The 25,697-nt window shown below is 35.9% G+C and overlaps 1 protein-coding gene across 3 annotated transcripts; it reads right to left on the reverse strand.

Moving 5' to 3' along the window:
• Nucleotides 1-5,034: 5,034 nt before the first annotated feature.
• Nucleotides 5,035-24,935, reverse strand: STARD4 (StAR related lipid transfer domain containing 4). 3 transcript variants are annotated; one of them, XM_036768222.1, is made up of 6 exons: nt 24,778-24,935; nt 16,154-16,267; nt 10,258-10,307; nt 7,598-7,724; nt 6,623-6,737; nt 5,035-5,587 (listed from the first exon to the last, which is right to left on the reverse strand). In XM_036768222.1, the coding sequence occupies exons 2-6, from the start codon at nt 16,256-16,258 to the stop codon at nt 5,361-5,363; spliced, it is 624 nt and encodes a 207-aa protein (XP_036624117.1). In that variant the 5' UTR covers nt 16,259-16,267; nt 24,778-24,935; the 3' UTR covers nt 5,035-5,360. The 3 variants fall into 3 exon arrangements, with proteins under 3 accessions (XP_036624117.1, XP_036624119.1, XP_036624120.1); XM_036768224.1 differs by having other exon boundaries at nt 24,845-24,934; XM_036768225.1 differs by lacking the exon at nt 24,778-24,935 and having other exon boundaries at nt 10,258-10,303; nt 16,154-16,257.
• Nucleotides 24,936-25,697: the final 762 nt, after the last annotated feature.

Raw genomic sequence — 25,697 nt, forward strand, 5'->3', positions numbered from 1 at the left:
TACAAAGAAAGATATTTAGACTTTAAATTCCTCATATTTATGTAGCACTTTAAAGTCTGAAATGCAGGCTGAAATGCACATTTTTTCCCAAAAATACTGTGATAAGGAGTCAAAAAATAGATGAGGACAAAACATTTTCCCAACATTTTAAAAATATTTTATTTTTTCCCCAATTACATGTAAAAACAATTAACATTCTTTTATTTTTTCAAGTTTTGAGTTCCAAATTCTATCCCTTCCTCCTTTCCCTATCCCCTCCCTGAGACGCTAATAGGTTATACATGTGCAATCATATAAAACATTTCCATATTAGTCATTTTGCAGAAAAAAACTTTACAAAAAAAAAGAAAAGTGAAAAACAGTAAACTTCAGTCTGTGTTCAGATGCCATCAGTACTTTCTCTGGAGGCAAATAGCAACTTTCATCATGAGTCCTTTGGGATTGTCTTGGATCGTTGTATTGCTGAGAATAGCTAAGTCATTCACAGTGTTCAACATACAATATTGCTATTACTGTGTACAGTGTTCCCCTGGTTCTACTCACTTCATTCTGTATCAGTTCATGCAAGCCTTTCTAGGTTTCTCTGAAATAATCCTGCCCATCATTTCTTGTAGCATAGTAATATTTCATTACATTCATATACCATAACTTGTTTATCCATTCCCCAATTGATGGGCACCTCCTCAATTTCCAATTCTTAGCCACTACAAAAGGAGCTTCTGTAAATATTTTTATACAAATAGGTTCCCCCCCGCCACCCCTTTTTTAATCTCTTCGGGATACAGACCTAGTAAATGCATTGTTGGATCAAAGAATATGCCTGGTTTTATAGCCCTTTGGCATAGTTCCAAATTGTTTTCCAGAATGGTTGCATCAGTTTACAACTCCACCAACAATGCATTAGTGCCTCAGTTTTCCCACATCCCCTCCAACATTCATCATTTTCCTTTAGCAAATATAATGGATGTGAGATGGTACCTCAAAAGTTGTATTAATTTGCATTTCTCTCATCAACAGTTCTTAAAGCATTTTTTAATTTGACTATACATAGCTTTGATTTGTCTGAAAACTGCTATTCATATCCTTTGACCATTCATTAATTGGGAAACGACTTGTATTCTTTTAAATTTGACTCAGTTCCCCATATTTTTGAGAAATAAGGCCTTCATCAGGGATACATGAAGTAAACAATTCCCCCAGTTTTCTGCTTTCCTTCTCATTTTGGTTACATTGTTTTTTTGTTTTTTGCTTTTTGGCAGGGCAATTGGGGTTAAGTGATTTGCCCAAGGTCACACAGCTGGTATATGTGTCACGTATCTGAGGCTGGATTTGAACTCAAGTCCTCCTGACTCCAGGGCCAGTGCTCTACTCACTGCACCACCTTGCTGCCCCCGGTTACATTGATTTTGTTTGTGTAAAAACTTGTTTTTATATAATCAAAATTATCCATTTTGGATTTCCATAATGCTCTCTATATCTTGTTTGGTCCTAAATTCTTCCCCTATACATACACCTGACAGGTAAATTATTCCATACTCTCTTAATTTGTTTATGGTATCACCCCTTACGTCTAAATCATGTACCCATTTTGACCTTATTTTGGTATACAATATAGGATGTTGGTCTATACCTAGTTTCTGCCATATTGTTTTCCTGTTTTCCCAGTTTTTGTCAAATAACGAGTTTTTGTGCCCCAAAGCTTGGGTCTTTGGGTTTATGAAACACTAGATTACCATGGTCATTAATTACTGCATATTGTGTACCTACTCTGTTCCAGTGATCATCACTCTTATTTCTTAGCCACTACCATATTGTTTTGATGATTACCACTTTATAATTCAGTATGAGATCTGGTACAACTAAGCCAACTTATTACATAATAATAACAATTATTCATGTAACTTTTTGGTAGTTTGATTGGTATGGCACTGAATATGTAGATTAATTTAGGTAGATTTACCATTTTTATTATATTGGTTCAGCCTACCCATGAGCAATTAATATCTTCCTATAGTTTAGATCTGACTTTTAGTTGTGTGACAAGTGTTTTGTAATTGTGTTCATATAGTTTCTAGGTTTGTCTTGACAGGCAGACTCCCAAGTATTTTATATTTCCTACAGCTATTTTAAATGAGGTTTCTCTTTCTACATTTTGCTGCTTGACTTTGTTGGTAATACATATGTTGATTTATATACGTTTATTTTACATCCTGCAACTTTGCTGAAGTTATTAATTATTTCAGCTAAATTTTTTTAGATTCTCTAGGTATAACATCATATAATACCTATGTATAACATCATATCATCTGCAATGATTGTTTCCTCATTTGCCTATTTTAATTCCTGCAATTTCTTTTTCTCCTTATAGCTATAGCTTGCATTTCTAGTGCAATATTGAACAATGGTGATGATAATGGGCATCCTTGCTTCTCTCCTGATCTTGCTGGGAAGGCTTCCAGTTTAACCCCATTACAAATAATAATTGCTGATGGTTTTGGAGAGATATTACTTCTCATTTAAAGGAAAGCTTCATTTATTCCTATGCTCTCTGGTTTTTTTTTTAAAATAGTATTTTGCTAAAGGTTTTTCTGCATCTATTGAGGTAAATCATATGATTTTTGTTGGTTTTCTAATTGGTATGATCAATTATGCTGATAGTTTTCCAACATTATTAATGCACACAATTTCTATTACGGAAAAGTAAGATACGAACATAACACTGCATATTGAAAATGTTATTTACCCTAGAATTGCTTCAATTTTCAAGAGTTAACAACTGAAAAAAAAGTATCAAAATGTCACTATACTAAATAACTGCCCTGTACAAAACATTTTACAAAAGTCACAGATGCCATGTATTACCAACAATACTGAACCCATAATTTCCTTAAGATACATTTAAACTGGTTACAAATAGCAGGAAACTACATATCTCAGTAGAGGTATGAATATATGTGTGTACATGCACACATATGTGTATACTATGTGCATATATTTATCTATATTCATATATTAAAAATACATATCTTATATGTGTGTGTATTTTTATTTAATCACCTGTATCAAAATCTAATCATTCCCCAAGAGAAGATATTTTCTCATAAAAATAATTCCCTTTTAATTGATAGCAGTTAGTAACCCACTTTCTAAAAAGTTCCAAAATCTCATTTAACTAACATTAGCCCAGCCTAACACTGGAATATTCTACAGAAAAAAAAAACTAATTTCAAAATATTTGCTACTTCATTTCTTAGCATGAAGAATGTCCTTATTCACTTATCAATCAATATTATACAAAACTAGTCACAATCTTACATCTTAAATCAGTCATAATCTTATATATTTTAAATAAACTTTTGAAATAGTGACTCTGTCACCAAGGTCTGACGGTTCAATACATTATCACCACAAAATTCCTATGTTTAAGTAAAGTACTCACTTTCTCTAAGCAACATCTCTTTGGCTTGTTTCCTTCACTATTACAATCCATGGTCCATACTAGTGTTTATGCCATCTTTGGTTTATCTTGACAGTCATATTTAAAGCAAGCTGCCCAGATGAACTAACATGCAGTTCTAAAGCCAAATTTAACTTTTAGGTAATGCAAACACTGGTTTTGAACCCACCAATGATTCAGTATCTCCATGCAGATTTTTACATGGGGACAACAGCATTAGCCTAGGATGAAGCAGTAATTACTCATCATTCTGGATCCCAGAAATGTGAATTAATGACAGCAGAATAGACACTGGCATATTTGGAAATGAGCAGATCAATCAATTCAGGCAGCAGTAGACTTTTAAGTGATGCTCAATCAATGAAAATCTCTTGAATCACAGTATGAAGGGAGGAGAGGCAAGGAGGAGAATAAGCAGAAGAATCTGACAGTACAGTGCTAACCCATTTTCCTTTTGCTTTTCTGCAGCTCTTCTTAATAAGATAGCAGCTATAGTTTGTTCTTTTTTTACAAGCAGGAAAAAATGCATATTAGGAGTCTGGGCATATTAATTACTTAATACTTCCATGGCTTGAATCACTGGGCTGTGTATGGCTCAAGATGTTTTCAAAAAGTAAATATCCTTTCAGTCCACCATCATAAGTAGAAGGAGCTAGTCTGCATTTTAAAATGCCTTTTACATTTTTTATATGCAAGTTTATGTGTACATATGCATATGTGTCTACATAAGCACATTTATAAGCATCATCTTACTGCCCCTATATTTTCTACATTTCACATTTAAACCATCATTCCTTTCTCATAATTTCTTTGTACAATAGTAGATCACCTAAAATGAGCCCTTACCTGACCACATCTGTAGAACTGGAACACTTCCCTATTTGGGTCATTCAAGTCCTCATGACTTTTCACAGCTGTGCAGATAACCACCAGGCACGCCTTTGTTCTAGCTATGGCTTAAGTTATGCTATAATTGCATTGTTATTATGCACAATTAGAATGCTCCATAAGAAGCTATGAGCTTTATTTCCAAAAATAAAACACAGAGTGCATGTCTTTGATTTGCCTTTCTTTGTAGGCAATTCTCAAGTAAAAATTTTGTCATACACTACCAATATTCTGCACTGGCATGGACTACTACTGTAAAGTCTACTGCTACACTCATACATTTGAAGCAGATATTTTGTTACAGTTTTTCCCATAGCCCAAGTTTACCTACAAACACCCTCAAGTATTTCTCAAGAGGTATCAAGTCAGTGTACCTTAGGTACTTAATAAAAGAATGATGGCTGGCTATTGATATGTAAATACATTTGAATTCTAATAAATTATTTGTATCAATGGTGGGTTGAGGGAAACCCTTACATTTCTTCATTTCAATACTTAACTGGCACATTAATTACCAGTGAAAGAGAACTTCTGAAAAATAATTTTAAAAATCATTGTTTGCTCTAATTTATCTAAGTCTAAATCAATCTCAAAGCAACTGATTATAGATTTTTTTAAAACATGAATTTAACAATAAGATCAAAAAATTATTTTGAATATATATACATAAGACTCTACAACAAGCAGTATATATTAAAAAAAACAAACTAGTTTTTAGAAAGATCCTAACATGAAGTTTGTGCTTCTGATAATTCCTAAGAAGCCAACAAGTATATATTCACACTGAGACACTAGTCAGCTCTTAAGGTGAAATCCAGTTTTCTGTGTTTTTAAGCAATACGGTAGTTTCAACTCTGCTACAGCCGTATCGAAATGCCTTCTATAGGCATTAGGAATAAAAGAAAGCATCATACTCCAGACAACAAAGTTCTAACCTAGCCTGAGATTTTTACAACATAATACAGGAAAGAGGAATGGATGATGATGAGTTCCTGGTATTTTGGTCCACACCCAATTAGGCCTTCAGGGCTTTTCTGAGGTCACCAAAAAAGTTTACCAGGGTGCTAGCCATGGCTGTATCTACTGCAGACTGAGGAAGCATCCCTCGAAGATCTGTCTGAATGTAGCCAGTCAAAAGACTTCGATCAAAACTATCTTTAAGTGGGACACAAAACCAACCACAGGGATGATTATATCCACGGACAAAATCTGGTCTCACTTCTTCATAGTGGACACTTATGCCTACAAAACAATTTAAAAACAACATTATTAAGAATAATAATTTGCATCTAATTCAATATATTCATCAAAGTATATGAGGACTTCCTGCCTAAGCTTTACTGGAAAAATTAATCTCCAATAGTTTTACTAGTTTACATCAATGAACATTTATTAAGCACCTACTATTCTATTCCAAGAACCGTGCTAAAGTACTGGGTTACAAAAAGAGGCAAAAGACAGGCTATGTTCTCATGGAGCTTGTAATCTAATGGTGGAGACAATATGCAAATACGTACACACACACGTACACACACACATAGCAAGCTATAAACAGAATAAATAGGAAATAACTAAGAAAGGGAAGGTATTAGAATTAAGAGGGGTTGGGGAAGGCTTTAATAAAAAATGGGACTTTTAGTTGAGACTTAAAGGAAGCCAGGGAGGTCGGTAGTTGTAGTGTAAGTGGCAAAACGCAAAAGAAATTGTCCATTAACTCCTAGGGAGCTATGATATTTGTGCCAATACTTGACTGCCCAGGAAAGCCAAGTGCAGAGAAGTTACTTCTGGTTACTACTCCTAAAGTCTAAAACCTGTGTTGGCTAAAATACTTAAGATGATGCTTATCTGCAAGCACCAACTTTTGTAAACACAGCAGCATTACTTTCTCTTCAGAAGAAACTGTCTAGGAAGCAAAGAATTTCATTTGGGACAGTTTCCCAAGATTAGAAAAGTATTCCTTAGAATTACAAAAAAGAACTAGACAGCTATATATACTATCACAAATTCTCCTATTATGACCCAAAATCCAGTAGTTTTCTGAGACAGTAGTAAAGGGAACCCTTCTTTTTTTAAGAGAGCTATGAAATTCATATGTGCAAAAAAGCCACCTTATGACAGTGACTGCAGTTCAACAGCCATTCACATTATCTTATTTGCTAAAGTTTAATATCGATTATGTCACTAATTAAAATAGATAAAACTATATAGAGCACAGAAAAGAACATTCATTTAATAAAGAACTAACTTATAAAAGCAATATAGGTCTGAGATTATTACCACATGACAAAAGTCCATCTTCATATTGTGTTGTATAGGAGAAATCAACAAACTCTCTTGGTGCAATGAGGTTCCACAGCTGCCCAGCGGTTGTGTAACGCATCACACAGCAATTCTACAAAACAAAGGAAAGAAAGGAACTAAAATGACTGGCTGTGATAGGAAGAATACGCACAGGTCAAAATTCAAGTGATACCTAATCAATCTTTTAGAAAAAAAAAAAACATTACAAAGGCAACAAGCACAGCTAACAAAGTTCTTCTCAAAGTGACCCTAACCGATCTGTTCTGTGGTTCTGCTCTCATTACAGTGGCCCACTTGTCTTACATGGGTTCCAGAGCAATGAGTTAGAAGCTGATGCTGCAAGCTATTCAGGCTAAAACGACCTGCTCAAACACTCTGCATGAAAATAGCAAGCATAATAAGGAGTTGCATCTTCCTTGATCATCCATTTCTCCACTGGTTAAGGTGTTTTTGCCTCTGATTTCAAGGACTAATTGTCAATGGAACATCTGCATACATGCATGGAACCTGTAGATGAAGGCTATATTTTAACATGTTCATGTTACAAATGAAGGAGACTCTTAGATCTAGACCTTCAAGTCCGTTCTCTTCTTCTACCTCTTTCTTTTGTTTTTTTTTGATGAAGAAAACTTGGGCCCACAGAAGTGACTTTCCTAAGGTCAAAGAGGTAGAATTCAGGTCCTGTGACTCTAAGTTCCACTCTCTTCCCACTGTAACATTACTTACAAAAGAAGAGGTAATGGTGTCCCCGGTCATAAGGGTTTTGCTACCAGGGCAAGCAAACTCAAAACTCTGACTGGGTTTATTTTATTCACAAAATCACTTCAGTGACTTTAGTTTCTTTGAGAGAACGCACAGGGTTCTATCATGAGACTTTACTAAGGTCACTTATGACTCTTGGAGCACCATACATGCAAACACACTCAATGCCTTCTTAGAGAAATGACTTACCTCTTCAAACTGCTCAACGATATCCATGGAAGTCATTAAGCTGTCCCAATCTAGGCGACAAGGCCCTGGACGTATGTGATCTATAACGTCGTTAGTAACATGCTCCATAACACCTTGAGCTTTGTAGCTAGAGAAATAGATGTTACATGTTATCAGAGAAACATTTCTGTTATCTTTTACAAAGTAGAATTGACTCTAAACGAATAAAGGAAATTTGAAGGAGAGGTTTAAGAACAGGGTGTAGATCATAAAAATATCACTTCATAGGTTTATTCTACACATTTCCTTCATTTCCTCATCTTCCTGGCAAACAGTTATCTGAACTATATTACCTCAACATAAATACCATGAAATCTCATTAAGTCACAAAATGCATAAAAGCCTACATACTGCTACAATTCTGGGGTTATGATACATATACATCATTACTGCACATTCATCCAGTAATATCCTACTGGTACTAAACATACTACTCCCTTTGGATTTTAAACAAACTCTGGGCCGAGGATATCTCTAATAGCCTCTGTTTGGGGGTCTGTAGAGAGTTGAAAAAGGATGTAAAACAAAATCCCTACAAAGTAATTTTAAATCAACAAATTATTTAAGACCCTACGGTGTACAAAGTATTGTGTGTTTGTGTGTGTGTGTGTGTGCCTGCATGCATGCGTCTGTGTGTGCACGTGTGTGTGTAACAGGGGCTGGGGGTGGGAGGGGGTTGAAGAAATATAAGACAATCCTTTCCCTAAGAAAATTAAATCAAGCTTGGGAAACAAGGGATGTCACAAGGGATACTAACAAAAGTTAAACAACATTAAGTACAAAAACACAAGAGATATAAGGCATACGTGACTAATCATCAAGGAAGTAGTAACAATAATTATCTTAATGAGGCCCTAGAGTGTAGGAATGTAGACTGTATAGGGAGTCAAAAGACCTGGTTTCAATTTAACTTAGTTCAACAAACATATCTGTATCTCTCCATATATACATGTGCATGCGTATACACACACACACACACACACACACACACTACATATCTGAGAGACACTGTGCTGTGAACATGACAAAAAATAGCTTTTACTCTTAAGGAACTTACATTCTACTTGGATGCAAATAAGTAAACATAAAATCCTTCGAAAGCATTAATGACTGAGGGGATCAACCAGGGAAGGTTTAACTGAGAAGTTGAACTTGAATCCTAAACTAATCCCAACTTTAACACTGAACTAATCCTAAAAAGAAGCTACATATTCTTCTAAGAGGCAGAAAAAAAGAGAGTGAACTCCAGATAATGGAGACAATTTGTAAAAATGCACCAAAATAGTCTGAGATAGACAATGAAGTTCCGGGAATAACTAGTTGGGTAGAATGAAGTGTGTGAAGAAGAAGGAAGAGAGACAATTCAGAAAAGGCAGGCAGAAGCAAGTGTGGGGAGAACCTTGAATAAGTAGCAATGAGGAACAACAGGTTTTTAGGCAGGGGAGTGATGTAAGATTCTGTCACAACCTATTAATAGTCTTGGTTCTTTCATGAACTAGTTATGACTTTTAAATAAGTCACTCATTCTTTCTGGGACTAATTATCTTTCGGATGAGAGGATTTAACTAAATATTTCTCAGGTTACTTTAAGTAAATTCACCAAAAGTTTACCCCAGAATCACAGAAAGTCAATGTTGAAAGAAACCTCAGAGGTCATCCAGTCCACGTTGAATCCGAATCTCCTCTACAAGACATTGGGCAATTTGCCATCCATCCTCTGCTTGAGGGAGAACTCATTATCGACTCAAAGCAGTGAATCACACTTTTAGAAAATTAATTGCTGTCAAGTTTTTTCTTATAGGAACCCTATATTTGGAGAGTGGTTGAGGGTATGACTGGAAGGGTAGAGAAGACTGCCAGTGGAAAAAAAAATGTAAAAACAGAAAACCTTAGGATAGAACCTCAGCAGACATCTATGTTTGAAAAGAGAAAGATGATGAAAAGCCAGCAAAGACATAAGGAAAAGTCAGTAAGCACCCATCACGTAGAATCAACAAAGACTGTGAATTAAGAGTATCCAAAAAAAGGACAAGGTCACCAGTGTCCACCAATATTGCAAAGATCATGAAACAGGCCCCTCTCCAGAGGCAATTTCACTTTCTGAAATAAACAGTCCTAATCTGATCCTTTATGGATGAGCATTAGTGAAATATAAACTTAATGTTATTCTTCACAGGGAAAAGGAACAGAAAAAGCTATGAGGAAGGAAGTTGAGGAGTCCTACTACCTCTCCCTTCAAATACATCATTAATTGTTTCAGGAGTTTTCTCAGAGGATGGAGATTAACTTTCCCACTTCATCTCATTACAAAAGCATTTTGCTTTCAACAATTCATTCAATTCTAGCTTTCCCTGACCCTGTCATAGACACTGTCCGTCTCACACATCTGGTCAGTCTTGGACATTATATTTCAGAGTGTCAGGGTGCATCCTAAGTTCTTTGGGACAGCAGGAGGGACCTTGAGTATGCAAATTATATCATAGCAGCTTCATTCATTTTAATTTTTTTAAATAGCTCTAAACCAAAAGGCTAACACTTCTTGTCCAGTGTAATGCCAGTGACCATATATGTATGCGACGCTTTAAAGAGGATTAAGAACTACCTTTAGAAGATAAACTTACAGGTATCCACTGAATTCATCTGATGGTTTTCGCCAAACTGTTACATCTTTCTGAAAAAATCAAAACAGGACACTGTAATACCATAAATATCATTTAAGCTACTGAAATCAATCACTTAATATTTTCTATCTCCTCATAGCCATGTCCACTTTAAAATATAAGGAAACTCCCAATGAGAAATGTAAAAAATATCTGCACTGTGTTTTATCAAATGAGTTGAATTTGAAATTGTTCTATCCCTGATTAAAGTGCTTCAAATATAACCTAAATTATAGCATCCCAATAAAGTAATATCATACCATTAGGGGTACCAGGCAATGTGAAGCATAATGGCACCATTATTCTGCTTCATGTTATGATGTATACAAGTTAGTGCAAAAATCACTCATTCTACACTAATGACAAGTTCACCTGATACAATAATGTCTAATTTTCATTATATATTTTTAGTTGTATTTACCCATTTAAACTATATTATTCTTAATCTATATATCATTTCAGATAAGTTTCCTTTTTAAAAAAATAATTTTATTGATATAATTTTGTTTTTACAATGCCCCACTGTATCTTCCTCTTCCCCCATCCCATAGACCCATGCTCTATAACAAAGTCTTTTTTTCCCCAAAGAGGAAGAATAGAAAATATACATATACATACACATACACCCAAACACACACATATGCAATGATTCACACCCAGGGATCTCCTACCTCCAAAGCACTGAGAAATGTCTTTTCATATTTCTTTTTGGGGGTCGTGCTTAGACTTCGTGATTTTGCAACATTCAACTTTTGGGGTTTTTGGGGTTGGTGTAGTTATCGTGTATATTGTTTTCTTGGCTCTGCTTACTTCGCTATGCATCAGATTGTGCAAATGTTTCCATGTTTCTCTGTTTTCATTATAGTTGTCCTATTGTATAATGTGTACACAATCTATCCCAGTGATCCACCACTCTGTTTTCTTAGCCAGCACCAGACTGTTTTAGTGCTTACCACTTTGTAATATAGTTTGAAATCTGGTAATACTTGGCTACCTTCCTTCACATTTTTTTCACTGATTCCCTTGCTATTCTTGAAGACCTTTTGTTCTTCCCGATTTTTTTTTCTAGATGTGTAAAATGATTCTTTGGCAGTTGGATTGGTATGGCACTAAATAAGTTAATTTAGGTAGAATTATCATTTTTATTATATTGGCTCAGATTAGCCATGAGCAATTACTATTTCTCCCATTGTTTAGATAGATCTGTATTTATTTGTGGGAAAATTGTTTTGTAACTGTGTTCATATGGATGTGTCTTGGCTGGTAGACTCTTAAGTATTTTATACTGTCGACAGTTATTTTAAATGTTTCCCTTTCTGTCTTTTCCTGCCAGGTCTTATTGGTAATATCTAGAAATGCTGATAATTTATGTGGGTTTGTTTTATATCCTGCAACTTTGCTGAAGTTGTTTCAACTAAGTTTTTAGTTGATTCTCCAGGGTTTCCTAGGTACACCATCATATTATCTGAAAAGAGTGCTTGTTTTGTTTCCTCACTGTCTATTCTTACTCTTTCGATTATTTTTTTTATTCTTACTGTTATAGCTAACATTTATAGTACAATATTGTTACCATAATAATGGTGATAATGGATAATTTTGCTTCACCCTTGATCTTATTGGAAAGGTTTCTAGTTTATTTCCACTGCAGAAAAATGATTATTCTTGGTTTTAGATAGGTACTATCTAAATCATTTATCATTTTAAGAAAAGCTACATGCATTTCCATGCTTTCTACTGTTTTTTAATAGGAATGGGTGTTTTATTTTGCCAAAAAGCTTTTTCTGCCATCTATGATATACTCACATGGTTTCTGTTGCTTTTTTGTTATTGACATCATCAACTATGTATATAATTTTTCTAAAACTGAACTAGCCCTGCATTCATGGTATAAATCAAACTTGGTCATAGTGTATGAGATTTATGACAGATCTCTGTAATCTCCTTGCTACTATTTTTAAAAAATTTTTGTATTAATATTCATCAGAAAAATTTTGCTCTCCATTTTAGGTATCAAAACCACATTTGTACATTAAAAGGAATTTGGTAGGACTGTTTTACCTATTTTTTCAAAGAGGTTATATAGAATTAGAATTAATTGTTCTTTAAACGTTTGGTAGAATTCATTTGTAAATCCATAAGGGTCCTCATTTTATGGCTTGTTCAAATTCTTTTTCTAAGACAGAGTTATTTGAGTATCTATTTCATCTTCTGTCAATCTGGGCAATTTATATTTTTGTAAATATTCATCCATTTCCCTTAGATTATAATTTTTATTGACATATAATTAAGCAAAATAGCTCCTAATAACTGCTTTAATTTCTTTTCCTTGGTGATACATTCACCCTTTTAATTTTTGACAATGGTAATTTGGTTTCTTCTTTCCTTGAATCAAAATAACCAATGGTTTATCTATTTACTGGGTTCCCCACCACCACCATAAAACCAGCTCTAATTTTATTTTTTCCATTTTTAAAAATCTTTTGATTTTCTTCATTTTTCTTAAATGTCAGGGTTTCCATTTTGGTGTTTAATTGAGGATTTTTAATTCTTTCTTTTTCTAGTGTTTTTTTAAATTGTATGCCCAATTCACTGATCTGCTCTTTCTCTCTTTTGTTGATGTGTTTAGAGATATAAATATTCCCTTCAGTACTGCTTTCGCTGCATCCTATACATTTTGGTATGTTGTCTCATTACTGTCATTCCCTTTAATGAAATTATTTGTTTCTATGATTTGTTCTTTGACCCAACTCATTCTTCTGACCACCTCCTCCTTTGATCTACCTTCCCTTTTATCACTTCCCCTCCCCCCTTTCTTTAATCCCCTTCCGCTCCTACCTCCCTATTCTGAAAGGTAGATTTCTATATGACACTGAATGTGTGTGTGTATAAATATGGACATCATATATGTGGATATATGACTATATATATATATTCTTCCCTCTTTGAACCCTTTCAATTAAGAATAAAGTTCAAGTATTGCCTTTCTCCCTGCCCCATTTTCTTCTCCATTCTTGCATGCCTCTTTATGTGAGGTAATTTTCCCCATTCTTCCTCTCTCTTCCCCTTCTTCACTAAATCCCTCATAATCCCCCCTCCATTTTTTTAGATCATCTCAACATACTCAATTGTCCTAATAATGATAAAGTTCCTAGGAGTTTTATGTACCATCTTCATATATAGGAATGTAAACAGTTTAATCTTTGACTAAATTTAATTACGTGATTTCTCTTTCAGGTTTCTCTTTTATGCTTCTCTTGAATCTTGTACTTTAACGTCAAATTTTCTATTTTTCTCTGGTCTTTTCATCAGGAAGATCTATTTCATTAAATTTTCATTTCTTCCCCTGAAGGATGAGGATAGGTTATACTTGGTTGTAATTCTAGCTGCTTTGCCTTTCAGAAAATCAAATCCTAGCCGTCTGCTCCTTTATCATGGTAGCTGCTAAGTCTTTTGTGACTTGATTGTGACTCCAAGGTATTTGAATGGTTCTTTTATGGCTACTTTTGGTATTTTCTCCTGGGAGAAAATATTTTCAGAAAGTATTTTGACCTGGGAGCTTGGGGATTTTACTATAATATTCCTGGGAATTTTCATTCTGGGGTCTCTTTCATGAGATGAGATTTCTATCTTGCCCTCTGGTTCTAAGATATCCAGGAAGTTTTCCTTTATAATTTCTTGAAATATGATGTATAGGCTCGTGTGTATATATATATATATATATATACACACACACACACACATACACCCACATATATATATATATATACACACACATATATCATAATTTTTCAAGTAGTCCAACAATTCTTCAATTATCTCTCCTTAATCTATTTTCAAGGTCAATTGTTTTTCTAACAAAATATTTCACATTTTCTTCCTTTTTCTTCATTCTTTTGGTTTTAATTATTTCTTGATGCCTAATACGGTCATGAGCTTCCACTTGCCCAATTCTAATTTTTAAGGAATTATTTTCTTCAGTGAGCTTTTGTACTTCTTTTTCCATTTTGCTAATTCTGTTTTATAAGGAATTATCTTCATCTGTTAAGTTTTGTACTTTTTTTTACCAGTTGGACAACTCTACTTTTTAAGGAGTTCTTTTCTTCAGTGAGGTTCTGTACTTCTTTTACCAACTATTAATTCTCTTTTCATAATATTCTTCCATTACTCTCATTTCTTTTTATTTTTGCTCTTTAAAAAAAATCTTTCTTTTGCTCTTCTAGAAAGTCTTGTTCAATGTGCATTTTACTTTAAAGCTTTGCTTGTAGATGTTTTCAGATTGTTGTCTTCCAAGTTTCTGTTTTGAAATTCCTTGTCACCATAGTAGCTTTGTATGGTTAAATTCTTGTGGTTGCTTGCTCATTCTTCTAGCCTATTTTTTGACTGTGAACTTTATGTTAGAGTTGGGCCTGGGGTAGGTGAGGTGGGGATAACTATCCCAAGTTTTAGGCTTTTTCATTGTGCTGTTTTCAGGGGGAGAGGGAGGTAGAAGTCAGTAAGTTTTCCATGCTTTCAAGGTGGTGTGAACTGTACAGAGGTGTGCTCACTACTCTCCCCATCCGTGCTCTGGTCCTTACTCAACCCTATTTTCTTGCAATTGCAAATTCCAGCACTCCTCTCCATCCTGGAAGTGCAACCAGGACCCCCTGACCTCTTGTGACCCTCTCTACCCTAGAACTGTGACCCAAAACTGGATAATGGAACATGTTGCTGCCAAGCAGTGCTCCATATTCACCCAGTGCTAACAGAGGGTTCTCCTATAATCTCTGACAAGCTGTCCAATTCCCTTACTTTCTCTGGGAGGTAAGAGCTCTTAAAGCCTGCTGCTACGTCACTCCAGAATTTAATTCTATACATTATTTTTAAATTGTTTGGAGGGGAATGTTGAGGGAATTTGGCTGAAATGCTCCTCTACTTCACCATCTTGGTTCCATCTCCTATATAGTCCCCAAAATTCAGCTTCTTTATCTCAAGATGATAAACCATTATGATAGAGTTATTATGTTAAGAATTCAATAAGTCTATTCCTTAGTTCAATACTTAGTGAACAAATGAGAATTATTAACCAATATAAAATTAATAGTAACAGCCCTTCCTCTCCTATTGAAATTAAGCTACTAGGAATACACTTTTCTCAGATTAGTTTCACATCTACTCAAATCATTGTCTCTGGTACATAATTTCCACCTTGGTAATGACTCTCATGGTAATATAAAAAGCCCAATATATAATTAGTTTCTAAGGTAGGTATTATCTTTCCAAAAAAAAAAAGAAAAAGAAACAAGATTGAATGCAGTGCTTCGGACACAGTAATTGTTCAAGACATGTTTGCTAAATAAATGAGTGTCAACACATAAAAGCAAAATGTACTCAAGTCTCAGTTATGGTTACTGCTTCTTCCCTTAGACCTCATCCTACTACATATACATACACAATCTATTGTGTGAATCAGAAGCAAGAAATTAAGTTAGTTTGATAGCCCTTTCTTGGAGAAACTATTAATTATTATAATTGATTTTCTAAAGTTTCCTGAAAGCAAATATTTATAAGGGAAAAAGACCAAAACCTTATACTGCAAATTAAATCATGAGACAGCTGTTATCCTTCAGCACGGTAAAAGGATTCTAAAATGTTAATGCAGTGGGCATTATTTTGTGAAAATCTAGGCCTGATGATCAACAGTGTAACTTGTGTGAACCACAATATAGGAATGGTCATACTTTACAATATGGCATATACCAAAAGCCTTGGGGTAGTTTTAAGCTTTGGTAGCTTAAAATTAAGCTTTTGGGACACTAAGACTTCTGAGACACCATGAATTTCCACTGAAGAAGGAATTAAAAAACCATTAAAAATTTACCGTTTTCTTGGCAACTCTCCATTTATCATCTTCAATTCTGTGGTACTGGCAGAGTGTGTTTTTAATTTTAGTTGCAAGGAAAGTAGCATCGGTCAAGGTTTCCATTTCTTTTTCCTGTTTTAAAAACCAGGATTTAATATTAGTCATAAAATTCAGGTATCTATCAACACAAAGTAATTACTGAAATATTTTTAGCTGGGATTAAAAGTAATTACAGAAGAAAAGTTAAATTACAACCTTGTTTTTGATTTCAAATAAGAATCTATGGAAAAGAATAAGTTATAGAGGACCACTTAAAGAAAATGCACTTACAGTTCCATAACACACATAAAAACACAAACCCTCTATTTAAAGATTTATACCTTGAAAAACATTTTTCAAACAAAGTTCTACAGCTCATATTGTTAAATACAACTAGAAATGCCATTCATCTTTACAAATATCTTGAAGAGGTGACATACAGATGGACAATTATTTAGCCCCAGGATTGAACAGAAAGAGACTGGGCTAGATCACATCTGGCAAAACAAACATTGTGCTTTTAATGATCTAAACACCCTTACTGCCTTAAAAATATTTCTCTTTAATGACAATATCTTGCAGGTAGTTAAGCTATAGCTGTGGAGCATAGGCCTCATGGCCTTAAAACAATCACAACAGCAGTTGACTCAGTAAATTTTTGGCCAAGATGACTATCTGAATATAGGCAGGTAGATAAGTCTTCCTCTCTCAGTCCCCTTCCAACCCCCCTGCCCCGCCCCAATTAACTCTATCAACTATCAAAACCAGGAAATCGCAACAGGCCAAATAATAATCAAGAAAGCTAATCAAGAAAGTAAATTATTCCACTCTGGAAAACTACATGTTATCCAGAAACCCACAGGAAATAGGAAAGGGAACTACTTGCAAAGCCAGCTGCCAGCCCAAGCAAATAAGGCAGCAGCTTCCCAATAGGATGAGAGGTAGGTCAGAGGCATGCGTAATCTGCAATTCTTTGTGTCAAAGGGACAGAAGAGGGGCAGTCAGTAGAGTACCGGCCCTGGAGTCAGGAGGACCTGAGTTCAAATCCGGCCTCAGACACTTGACACATGTACTAGCTGTGTGACCTTGGGCAAGTCACTTAACCCCAATTGCCCTGCCCCCCCCCCAAAAAAAAGCAAAAACAAAGGGACAGAAGAGAGACAGCAGAGTGAAAAGTGAAAAGCTGTCTCAGAAAGCCAAAAGACAGCTGGAAACACATAGTGGAGAACTTGGAAGCCACCAACAACCAGTATAGCCCTAACGGTCCAGGGGCTCCAAGTTCCACAGAGGGCTCCACCTCAAAAATCCAGACGGGTGAACCTCAAGAAACAAGATAAACACAAGAATACAGGGGCCATATATCCTAACAAACAAGGCCAACAATTTTACCTAAAAGCCAAGAAGGGGGCAGAATCTGGTCTTGGAATAAAGCCCCCACTCAGGGACTATGGCTGGAGAGATGAGAAAACTTTAAAAAAAAATGGTCAGTATGAAAAATACTGTAGATTTAGAGATACTCCAAAATCGAGCCTAGGAGACAGTAATGCCATTACAAATATAAGCACACTTAAAAGGGAAAAAATGTACTTTTAACACGGACTAGATGAATACCTAGAATGAAGCAAGAGAAAAAAGTAAGATGAAAATCCTAGAGTAATGAAATGAAAGGAGATTAAACAGCTTAAAACAAAAACTGGTAACCATGCCCAAGTAGTACAATCCCTGAAAATTAGAATAAACCAAATAGAAATCATTGACTACATGAGACAGCAAGAAATACTGGAGTAATATAAAAGACTGAACAAGTAATGGAAGATGTAAACTACCTGATATAAAAAAAATTCACCTGGAAAATAAGAAAAGGAGGCATAATTTAAGAATGATTGCAGTCACTGAAAACTATGATTAAAAAAAAATTGGACATTATATTTCAAGAAATCATAAATGAAAACTGCCCGGATATATTAAATCAGAAGGCAAAGTGAAGATAGAAAAAATATATCAATCACCTATAAAAGTCCCAGGAATGTCATATCCAACATCTAGAGTTTGCCTGTAAAAGAAAAAATACACCAAGAGTCTAGTAAGGAATTCAAGTATCAAGGAAGCAACTACAGTGAGGATACACAACACCTTAAATATTCTATTATAAACAAGAGATCTGGAAATGCAATATTCCAAAATGGAAAAGTAATGGACTTGCAACCAAGAATAACCTACTGTGAAAAGCTGGATATACCCCTACAGAAAGAAAAATGGAACTTTAATGGAAAAGATTTTCAAGCATTCCTGATTAAAAGACCAGAATTGAATAAGAATTTTTTAATGTAAAAAAAGGTTAAAAAAAAAAACCTAGAAAGGTAAATATATTCCAGCAATTGGAAGGGGCTGTACCACGATGCTGTGCAAACATTTTTTACTGATTTTTTTTAAATTAGAAAATATTTATTTTGTCTGTCTCCTTCCCCATGGAAATAAAAATAAAATAAAAAACATCACAAATAAGCAGTCATCAGGTAAAACAAATTCCCATACTAGCCATGCCTAGAAGCATGTTTCAACCTCCGTTAGTCCATAACCTCTTTGTCAGGAGGTAAGTAGCATTTTTTCATCAGTCATCTGGAATCTACAATTGATCATTACTTAGATCAGAGTTCTGATGTCTTTCAAAACTGTCCTTTTTATACTATCACACAGGTGATGTTATAGGACATAGTCTTTTCCTGGTTCTACTTATTTCACTCTGCATCAGTTCATACAAGTCTTTCCATGTTTCTCTGAATTATTTTTCCATTTCTTACAGGACAATAGTAATCCATTACATTTCATATATCATAATTTGTTCCGTCATTCTGCAACTGATAGACATCACACCTTAGTCTCCAATCATTGCCACCACAAAAAGAACTATTATAAATATTTTTATACATTTGGGTCCTTTTCTTCTTTCTTTTAGCTATCTGGGTTGTAGGCCTAGTAATGGTATTTCAGGATTAAAGAGTATGTACAGAAACATTTTGGACATAGATTCAGGTTGTTTTCAAGAAGTGCTAGGTCATTTCACAGCTCCACTGACAACGTTTCTTTTCCCCCAATCCCTCCAACTTGTCCGTTTTCCTTTCTGTCAACTTTTCCGATATGAGTATGAGATAGAACCAAAGAGTTGCTTTAGTTTTCATTTCTCTCATTATTAATGACTTGGAGCCTTTTTTAAATATGGCTATTAATAGCCTGAATTTCTTTCCTTGAGAACTGCCTACTCATAATAAACTGGGAACTAACTCTTATAAATTTGCATAATTTCCTGATAGGTTTTGGAAATGACCTTTATCAGAAAAATTCACCACAAAGATTTTTTTTCCCATTAATTTTCCCTTCTAATCTTACATGCATTAAATTTGTTTGTGCAACTTTTAAATTTTATATAAACAATACTGCCCATTTTATTTTCTGTAATCCTCTTCATCCTTCATATGGTCATGAACTATTCCCTTATCTATGGATATGAGAAATAATTTCTTCTTTGTCTGTCTAAATTGATTATGACATGATGTGGTATATGTACATCCTGTATTCATTTGAAGCTTACCTTGATACATGGTATGAGGTGCTGATCTAATGCTAATTTGTACCAAATTGCAGTCTAATTTTTCCCAGCATCTTTTGTCAAAGAGTAAGCCATAACCCAGGATATGTGGTCTCTGGGTTTACCAAACTAATAGGCCACTCACTAGGTTTTTGTTTGCTTCTTTATGTTGCATACTTTTTTTCAATTATTTTTTTTATTTTTAGTTTACAACACTTAGTTCTACACGTTCTTGAGTTTCAAATTTTCTTCCTTTCCCTCCCCTTCCCCCTCCCCCCCAAGACAGCATGCAGTCTGATATAGATTCTATATAAACCTTTGCATTAAACTTATTTATACAATAGTCAAGTTGCAAAGAAGAATTATTACCAGTGGAATGAATCATGAGGGAGAAGAAACAAAACCAAAAAAGAAGAGGAAAAAAAAGAGACCAAATAGTTTGCCTCAATCTGCATTCACACTCCACAATTCTTTCTCTGGATTTAGCTAACTTTTATGTTGTATACTTAATCTGTTCCATTAATTAACCTTTTTAAAAAACCAGTACCAAATTATCTTGATGATTATTGCTTTGTAAAGTTTAAAATATGATATAAGTAGATCCTCCTTCTTCCTACTCTTTTTCATGTACATGAACCTTGATGGTGCTTGATCTGTTCCTACAGATGAACTGTCATGTTTTTCTAGTTTTATAAAGAATTCATTGATTGGCATGGCAGTACATAAGTAAACTGATTTAGGTAGTACTGTCAGTTTTATTATATTGGCTCGTCCTACTTATGAGCAATTAGTATATCTCCAATTATTTAGGTCTGTCTTCACTTCTGGAGTGTTTTGTAATTTCATTTAGGATAATTAGTAATTAGTGTTCAGACAGCAGAAGAAACAAGTGTCCCTTCACAACCTCCATATCTTTAAACAGTATTTAGGGAGCGAAACAGGAAAAACAGAGTACCTGTAGTGAGGGTTGGATTTCTTGTTCTGAGGGTTTTATGAGGGAAAAGAGGGCTGAAAAAGGGACATCTACATACATATATAATGTTGAAAAGAGGAAGGGGTAAAAATTTCTATTTTGCATAATCTAAATGTGTGAAATTATACAAATATGAGGAGGCACGCATGAGCTGAACCTCATTTTTGTCTGAACTAAACAAAAAACACACACAAATAAGCACAAAGAGTTTGATGTAGAAATACATCAAACTAATTGGGGGGTGTGGAAAGGTAAGGGAGAGCTAGTTAAAGAAAGGCATATAAGCAGGAAGGAACGTTATAAGCCATTTCCTTCCAAAATGAAGTTTGACCCTTATTGCTTAGGAGATAATTTCAAGTAATAAAATCAAAAGCTGATGTGATCGCAAGCAATCTTGCCCAAATCAAGTAATGAGTTATCTAAAAAGATAATGAGCTGGAATTTCAAGGCAATGAAGAAATATGGGAAAAAAAGAAATAAAGTCTTTCACAAATTTGATGAATTCACCATAAACACCTCTGTGGAAAGAAAAACTAAAACAAAGAATCTGCCTGGATCCTGGAATGTTGAAATTTTTTTTTTACTATAATGAAACACACCAAAACTCCCTAAAAGTAAAGTCTTTCTTGTTGCCTATTTATTGATTCCTTCAAATAAAGCTATCTCATGGCTGATGGACTGCATCAAAACTTTTACTTGGTCTTCTATGTGCATACACACACATGTATACATGTAACATAAAAATTGTATATGCATATGTTTCACAGGAAAAATACATGGGAGGAGTTCTGGAAGAACTCTATATCTGGGGCAGCTAAGTGGTAAAGTAGACAGAGTGCCTGGCAGGGAGTTAGGAAGGCTCCTCTTCCTGAGTTCAAATCTGGCCTCAGGCACTTACTAACTGTATAACCCTGGTCAAGTCACTGAACTCTGTTTGCCTCAGTTTCCTCATCTGTAAAATGAGCTGGAGAAGGAAATGGCAAAGCGCTCCAGTATCTTTGCCAAGAAAACCCCAAATGGGGTCACAAGGGGTTGGATAGGACGAAAACAACTTAACAACAACAAATGCTTGTGCTCTGCAAAACACGTAAACAGGTACTCAATTCTTGAATTCTTGAGTGAACTGTCTCATAAAAATTGAGCACAGAGGACGATGAGTGTGCCATTGTCTGAATCTGTCAGTAAAAACAGTTGGGCATTACTCTGCATATGCTGGACTACATTCCAAAAGTAAGAATAAACATTTAACGCAGGCTTCTTTTACATAATAAGAGAGCTGACGATAATTAAAAGGAAAGTATGAGATGGGCTCTAATGTAAGGATTAACGTGAGGATCAAAAGAGATAATGTATATGAAGGGAACTTTAAAAAAGCCCTCTAACTTTACATATGTAAAGTTATTAACATTATTACATATGCTATTGTTCTCACACACTTTCAACAGCATACATTATGCCCATTCTATAAGACCAGAGATCTAGAGCAAGAATCTGGTTCATCTAGGCACTCCCTCATTTAAGAAAACAAAAAACTAAGAGCTAAGTATGCTAAGTGGATTGCCCAAGAGGACACTTTTGTTGTTCCTTCATTTATGTAGCTGTCCTTCTGGTCACTTCAATAATTTTCCTGTCTTGTTCTTTGTAAATAGTATTTCTTTAAATTAAATTCCCACTGTATATGCTTAAATTCTGGTTGATTTTCAGTCGCTAGTAGTTAACCCAGGCTGTAAGTTACAGGTAAGTTGCTGAAGTGCTTTCATAGTGAGAATTCCTGTATAAGGAGTTTCCCCATACTGACCTCTCAGAAAACAGGTTTGAGGAAGGAAAGAGGGGGAACAGGAGGGAAAGACGGGGGCAGAAAGACTGGGAAAAGAAAGGAAAGTGGGAAGGGGGGGGAAGAAGGCAAGGAAGAGGGGTTTCTGCTCATTATTTAAAAGGATCTTTGTCAATCTTTTTTTTAAGTAAGAATCATTTTGTATATATCTGTTCCCTAAGTTCTAACTTACTTTACCTTTTCTTGAATTTTTAAAAAATTTATCAGCACATTCTACTCTAATAATTTCTGATAGATAATTGGACCATTTCTACATTTGTACAATTGCTTCATAATTTATATAACATATTCTTATCCCATTCAACCTCTAATGAGGCTGGGAGGCAGAAATTTCCCATTTCCCATCAAAGGAAATTGAAATTCCAAGAGGTAAACTAACTTTCTTGGGATACCAAAGACTGTGGCCACAGCGAGCACCTCTGCTGGGAGGTGCTGGAGTCCCTATACCAATCTGCTTATACCAGTCTTATTTTCTACTAGGAAAATGCATTTTTGGAGGCATCAATAGCCAAGCACTCTTTTCTGAGATTACAAGTATTTTTATTTCTATCTATAGGTATAATGACATCAGGAACTACTGATTTTTTTTTTTAAACAAGGGCAAAACAGGTTCAAAACAAAAAAAATTTAGAAAACTATTACTTTTAAATATGAAATTCTATAATCAACTATAAGAGTAAGCATTTAAATTTTATTACGTTTTCTTATTTTCTGTGAGCCTTCTAGTCTCAACAGCATACTTTGGGAAACAAGTTCTCCAATGACTTTACACATTGCCAATTACAATTGTGAATTGGTAATAGTTGACATAACAACAGCAATATAGAAGCTGCCCTCATTTGTAAAGGTTTTAAGGTTTACAAAATGCTTCACGTGCATTATCTCACGTGGTCCTCAAAATAACGGTGTGATAATCAGTATCATGTATTAGTTTGCCCATCTTGCAGAAGAGAAAGCTGAGACTAAGGAGTTTAGTGACTTCAAATGCTATTTCTTGATTCTGCTGTCCAACGGTGGATCAAGTAAAGCCAACGTTTAGAGGAAGTCTCAAAACTTGTCCTATAGTGAAAGAAACTCATTAATGCATTCCCACTGCAACTTAATTTAAAAGTATTTCTTTCAAGGTCTTCTAATTGATAGCAATCGGGGCATATAAAACATGGAGACTATCGTGGTTAAAAGTGTTTGCCTCTGTCATGGATGAAATAGAGTAATTCAAATCGAAGAAGGGTACCCTAAAAATCGAGAGATCCTCCAGATATTGCTGTTTGAAAATAATGTTGTATTAATTGCATTTTGCCCTCGAACACTGTGGAACCTCTTACATGAGTCAAGACAGCAAGTATTGATTAGGCGCGTGCCAGGCACTGCACTTTACAGATATCTCATTTCAGATCCATAATTGTTCACTCGGGAGAAAATATAACAAGTGAATAGAAATGCCTATTATCTATAGACTATGATATATAAACAGTCCATAGATAACCCTACATACATTTTGCACAGATATTGCAGAGACAACGAACTGGGCACCTGGGCGGAGTGAAGGAAAAGAGGCGCTGCATCTTCTTTGCCTTTTAAATTAATCATCAGTGTTAAAAGACCGACACGAAATATGAACTTAAAAAACAAAGTTAAAATTCATACCTGTAAACTGCTCCTCGAGTTTTTAGTCCAAGCCATACCTATGTAGCCAATCCCTTTAGAATTTTGCTGAATCCCAACCACAAACTGCACTATTAGGGTGAACCCAGGGTGCAGGGCTGTATGAGCAACAACTTGGAGACGGTGCTCTTTCAGGGCAGCTGAGGTTCAAAGTTTGATCCTTCCCCGGGATGCCAGCCACAGGGCAATGCCCAAAGGATCCCAGCCTATAAAGGCCAAGTGACACCCCCGGAGATTTCAGCAGGCTCCCCCCCCGGAGCCCCTGGAACCCGACCACGGAACCGCTACGTGTGTTGGCACAGACACCTTGCAGGCACCTGGGGGACGAGGTGAGCCACCAATTCAACTGCTCTCCCCACTTCCCCAGAATTTCAATTATAGACCCCCGAGCGCCCGGGCGATTTCGGCCAATGCTGCCCTCTCCTCCACAGGGTCCGCCTCGACAACCCACCAGCCTCCCACGGGGAAAAGATGAGCGGGGAGCCCGGAGCCCAAGCTGGTCCCTCCGCTGCCGGGCAGATCCTATGCCTCTATGTCATGCTTACCCTGGTAGGAAAACCGCCCGGCCAGGACCCTTTCAGCACGAAGACTTCCGGGAGACCCTTAGCTCACCAGATCTCCCGGAGATGTGCGCAGCGAGCAGCAGCCAATAGCACGGGTCCGAGCAGCTGCACAGAGGGCGGCGCTCCCCTTCTCGCTTCTCCTCCCGAGTGCCGGAGGCTGGCCTAGCTTCTGGTGAGACGAGCAGGAGGCGGTGCTGGAGAAAGAACACGTCTTTGCTCTCATTGGCTGATGGAGAAGAATGAGGTGCGCTGATTGGCCCGGCAGAGATGGAATGATGCCGCGTCAACTGAAATTGCTGGAGAAACTGGCATAGATTTCATTCGGAAAAAATATGTTGCCCATCTTTCGAATACGATGAGATTTGGCAACCCAGCTCTGCCTTCGGGTCCGTAGCTGCGTTCAAATTGGGGCCAACAGCGACAGCCTTTCCTCCGCCCCGTGGCCATAAACATAGCTTGTAAAAGCGCCATGGGGTGGAGGAATGGGTGTGCTGGTAAATGTTTAACCACGGGCTCTCCAGAAGAAAGAAAAAGTACACATGATGCACTTTAAAGTTTAATCTGCATCATTAACATTTTCTTCCATCTCTTTAAGTCTAGATGATCAATAAATCAATCCCTGATTTGTAGCATTTCCAACTTTCTAGTCGTAAATGGTCACTGAAATTTTAACAATCTGTTCTGCTCAAGCTGGCGCCAGCAACACCCGTGGGCGGAGGATTGATGCTCTACCAACACAAAATATTGGGGGGAGATGGGAAGGGTTGGTGTGGAAAAATATGTAGAAAGCTCAATAGTAGTAGAAATATAACTACAGTACGAACTTTTTTAGGCTACAGAGCTTATATTTTTTTTCTTGCCACTAAATAAGGGGCTTCCTATTTTTTTGCCTCCAGACAATA

Source organism: Trichosurus vulpecula, chromosome 1 (genome assembly GCF_011100635.1).
Source record: "Trichosurus vulpecula isolate mTriVul1 chromosome 1, mTriVul1.pri, whole genome shotgun sequence".
In the NCBI taxonomy this organism is placed as follows: domain Eukaryota; kingdom Metazoa; phylum Chordata; class Mammalia; order Diprotodontia; family Phalangeridae; genus Trichosurus; species Trichosurus vulpecula.